Below are 4,725 nucleotides of genomic sequence, written 5' to 3' on the forward strand. Positions count from 1 at the left end.
GAGGGAAGGGCATGCCTTTAACCTGCATTTGGGTGAGGCAGAGACATAAAGTGTAACTATAATGTTTGTACCCTCACAAAACCCTGGAATAAAAAAAAATCAGAATGCTTTCTATTCATTAAGGTGGAAGGTCATATTTAAAATATCATTACTTAAGTCTACAGGTCTGCTTTCTTGACCTTCTAAACATCTTTTTTTTAAACAAGCAACTCTCAAAGTACATTAATTCTCAAATTCAAAACAATACAACCCCAAAGCAAGTCTATGCATTCATTATGTATGAACAATATTTAGTGTTAATAAAATTGTCTCTAAATGTGAAAAAAAAAGAGTTAAGGTTTATTTCAGAACATGTTTTAATGTGTTTAAAATATAATATGTGAGTCATTATTTTCAAAAAACATTCCCATCTTTCTCTCCAGGGGATTAATCCTCAGAAACTATAAGATATTGATGTTAATTTTTCTTTCCTGTAAAAAAATGATTATTTTCAAATAGATAAACAGATAATAGGTAGTAGATAGATAGAAAATACAGATAGATACATACATACACACACATATATATGTATTTATGTATATAAAGCAAACCTTTTTAAGCTTTTTTTACGTAAAATCACTCATCTTGCCTATTTTAATTTTTCATGATCTTAAGTGAGATAATTACAAATAGAAAAACAAATATAAATAAAAGATATATTAAAACTAATTTTCTAGCTGAAAGCCTCTCCTCTAAGAGCTGGAACAAGACAAAGGTTCTCAGTTTTGCCCCTTCTATTCAACATAGTACCAGAAGTCCCAGCCAGAGCAATCAGGCAAAAGAGAGAAATAAAAGGCATCCAAATTGGAAAAAAAATGATATCATTTTGTCCCTCTTTGCAAATGAGATGATTTTATGTCTAGGAAAATCTAAAGACTCCACCAAAAAACTGTTAGATTGGATAAATTAATTCAGTAAAGTTGCAAGATGCAAAGTCAACATACACAAATTAGTGGTGTTTCTATACACCAGTAATGAACTAGCTAACAGAGAAATCAAAGAAAGCACTCCCATTTACAATAGCTACAATAAGGTAAAGTATCTTGGAATTAATATAGCCGAGGAAGTGAAAGACTTCTGCAAAGAAAACCACAAAATACTGATATAAGAAATTAAAGAGGACACAAACAAATTGAAAGATATCCCATGCACATAGATTGGAAGAATTAATATCATTAAAATGACCATACTACCCAAAGCAATCAACAGATTCAATGCAATCCCTATCAAAATACCAAGGTCATTTTTCACAGAATTAGAAAAAATAATCATGCTTCTGGTCTAGATGCAACAGTTTTGGCACCTATCAAGCAGAAAGGTTGCTGGACTTTAATATTTTAGTCAGAGTTGTGTAAGCTGAACCAGTTGAGATATCTATGGTGTTGGCTATTGTTTCTGCTGTTAATCATTGGTCCTCTTCAATTAAGATGATGAATTTTTTTTCCTCTCCAATTGGTATGGATGGTCTGCTGCTGTGGGTTTCACCTATAACATTGCCTCATGCCTTCTTAAAATGAGTTATCCATTTGTAAGCTACTGATTTCTTTAGAGCATTATCACCATAAATTTTTTTGTAAAGCATCTACGATGTCAGTACTCTTCCACCCAAACTTCGTCATAAATTTGATGTTTGTTCTTACTTCAACTTTAGCAGAATTCATGTTACTCTGATAGCAAGCAGCTCTTTGCAAACTGATATTTTATCTTTCTTAGTGACTCAGATCCTGTTTAGACATGTTATAAAAAGTCAGTATGAGTTTATTTCGGTGCAAAAAAAAATTTGAAATCCATGTATATTTTTTTCATAATATACATTTTCCATGAACTTTTCGAAGACCCCTCGTATATATTACTGGTTTCATTTCTCTGGAGAACCCTTACTAATACCCATCCCGTCCTCTCCCCTCCCACCTGCCTGACACTCGATGAATGTTACTACTATATGTGCACATAAGTGTTGATCAGTTAGTACCAATTTGATGGTGAGTGCATGTGGTGCTTGTTTTTCCATTCTTGTGATACTTCACTTAGTAGAATGGGCTCCGGCTCTATCCAGGATAACACAATAGGTGCTAGATCACCATTGTTTTTTTGTGGCTGAGTAATACTCCAGGGTATACATATCCACATTTTATTAAGTCAGTCATGTATTGATGGGCATTTGGGTTGTTGTATATTCACACCTAACAGATGTGGTGCGCACCTTCTGGGGGATGGACATGCTTTAAGCTCTGACTCGGGTGGGGCAAAGGAAAGATATGTAACCTAAACATTTGTACCCCTGCAATATGCTGAAATACATAAATAAATAATACCTGATGAATTCAGTGATTCCTTTGACAGGTAACTTTTAGCAACTCTCTTTAGTCTCCGTTCCATCCTATGCACTTGCCCATTTCCATACAAATTATAGCTTCCTTGCCTGTGATTTTTGTTGTTTTGTATTTTTACTGATGACCACTGCCTAATTTACATAGTATAATGTTAAATACAAACATAAATACTTGCTAAATTCTTACTACATTAAATGTTAAAGATAATAAAATATTATTTCCTTAAGATATATATAAATCCACAAATATGTATATATCTACACACGTATATATAAATATGTATGTATACAAATACATGGAGGTGTGTGTGCAGATAGATTATGCAGTTAGAAAAGGTAAAATTTAGTATTTATTTAGTGCATGTGTTTATCAAAACATTAATCAGCAAATAGTCTTGAAAAGTATTGATGAAAATTCTATATTTGGAGAGGGTAAATTTTAGTCAAAAGATAATAAATTTATCATAGATGATCATAAAATCATAGAGAGGACATTATAGAATATCATAAAAAGATATTAATGGGTTGTTTATTATTCTAGTTAATCCTACCTACTTTCTACTACTTTCTTATTTCTACCAGAAATAAGAAATATTTTAAATTAGAAGGAAAAATAAGATTAAAAATGTTGAGAAGTGAATTAGAAAATGCTCATACATTATTATTCTAATGTTGTGTTTGCAGAGTAGTTGAAAAAAACATTTGCCCATTTCTATTGACTGTGAGGAAAAAATAAAAGATGCAGAAGAACGTGTACCAATACAGAGTCAAGATCTAAAACACATGAGATTATTGAATATTTTTAATTGTAAAATGAGGAAAGATTTGTCAACCTAGGTTCATAAATCTTGGATGGGCCTTGGTGGGAGAAGCAGTATATGGATCTGTGAATACTGTGTGCGTGTTTCTGGAGAACAGGTCGTTGTTTATATTAATGACTCCAAATGTTAGAGTAATTTTGTTGATAGGCGTCAGCTGCCTCCTGCCTATAGTCCTACCAGGAACTTGCATGATAAATGGGAGTTAGATGAGATATTAAATCCAATCAATATTCACCAGATATTGAATGAGAATCCTCGTAGTCCACAACTGCTATTATTTTCTGGGGATAACAATTTTAATAAAAGCACAGAGTCCATGGAGCTCCTCTACATAATTTCTGGACCATTTCTAAATGCAGTAAATAACATAATCTGTGACCAAAATTGAGGGCACATTAGAAGACATTTTGTTTGTTCTTTACTGCTTCTGACTGGAGTTAACTAGAAATGAGTACAAATATCCAGTTGAAAGTGGTTTAAGACAGTGGTAACTGATCATTTTGTTTCAGCACTCCACTATAGATTATATCTACTGTGCACTAACTTAAAAATATTTTTTCTTTCAAGGTAACTGAATTGCACAATATCAAAAATATAACCAGACTGCCTCGAGAGACAAAGAAGCATGCAGTGGCAATTATCTTTCATGATGAAACGTCAAAGACATTTGCCTGTGAATCAGGTAAGCAACTTTAAGCCCATCTACTGCTTTAGGAAATTGGGCTGCTTGTGAGACAATGGCCCAGACGGATTCAGGTACACTACTGAATAGGACGGCTTATTGTAATGAGAATGTGTTGCAGAACGCTTTAGCAAGAGACTCGACATACTGATTTCTACAGATGTTTTGGGTGCTTGTTATCTGTCTGTGTCTGGATTTTGCTCCCACGTGGTTTGAGGACTCTTGAGGTTTCCACTCAAGCTTTGAGAATTAAGCAAACAATAGCTGGCAGATGTTGTTAAGGGGAGCCTGTGACTAGTATTCTGGTTCTTGCCAAGCGTAGCTGTCGGCATTTGGTAGGGCAGTAATAATCCTGGCGTGCAATAGCATGGCAAAGCACAGCCTAGGTCCCCAGACGTTTCCAAACAGACCTTTGAGCAATTTGATTCTTTCACAGGTTCTTAGTGTTACGAGTAAATATACTTCAAATTGAATTTTAGTGTCCCACTTCATAAGGCACTGTGACATTATCAAGACACAAGGCAGTTTATAGCTTGAACTTGCAGTATTTTTCATGTTGGAATCCCTGTGCTATGTAATCTATTAGTTGGTGTATTGCTTTTTGCTCAATGAAATGGTACATTTGTTTTATAATGGATGTTAGCAAAAAGTATGAAGGGCTTGAAAGATGTGAATTTATATTAATAGGTGAGTCTTTAGGAGAATGTTTATTATTTTTGAAAAGGAAAATAATGCTTCTGGTTTTAAGTGAAGTATATGAATATAACTAATACCAGGTTATATGATTCTAAACTGACAATGTCACTTCCCTAACTAAAATTGTTCACACCTCCTCACCTGCACCTATCTTA

The 4,725-nt window shown here is 33.7% G+C and overlaps 1 protein-coding gene across 1 annotated transcript in view; it reads left to right on the forward strand.

The window, feature by feature from the left end:
- Positions 1 to 4,725, forward strand: part of DOK6 (docking protein 6) — a 557,474-nt gene that overhangs the window by 200,952 nt on the left and 351,797 nt on the right. The window contains exon 3 of the mRNA XM_012657584.1: positions 3,760 to 3,874. Within this exon, the coding sequence (XP_012513038.1) occupies positions 3,760 to 3,874 (115 nt within the window). The remainder of the gene's footprint in view (positions 1 to 3,759; positions 3,875 to 4,725) is intronic.

Source organism: Propithecus coquereli, unplaced genomic scaffold (genome assembly GCF_000956105.1).
Source record: "Propithecus coquereli isolate 6110/MARCELLA unplaced genomic scaffold, Pcoq_1.0 Scaffold55, whole genome shotgun sequence".
Taxonomy (NCBI): Eukaryota; Metazoa; Chordata; class Mammalia; order Primates; family Indriidae; genus Propithecus; species Propithecus coquereli.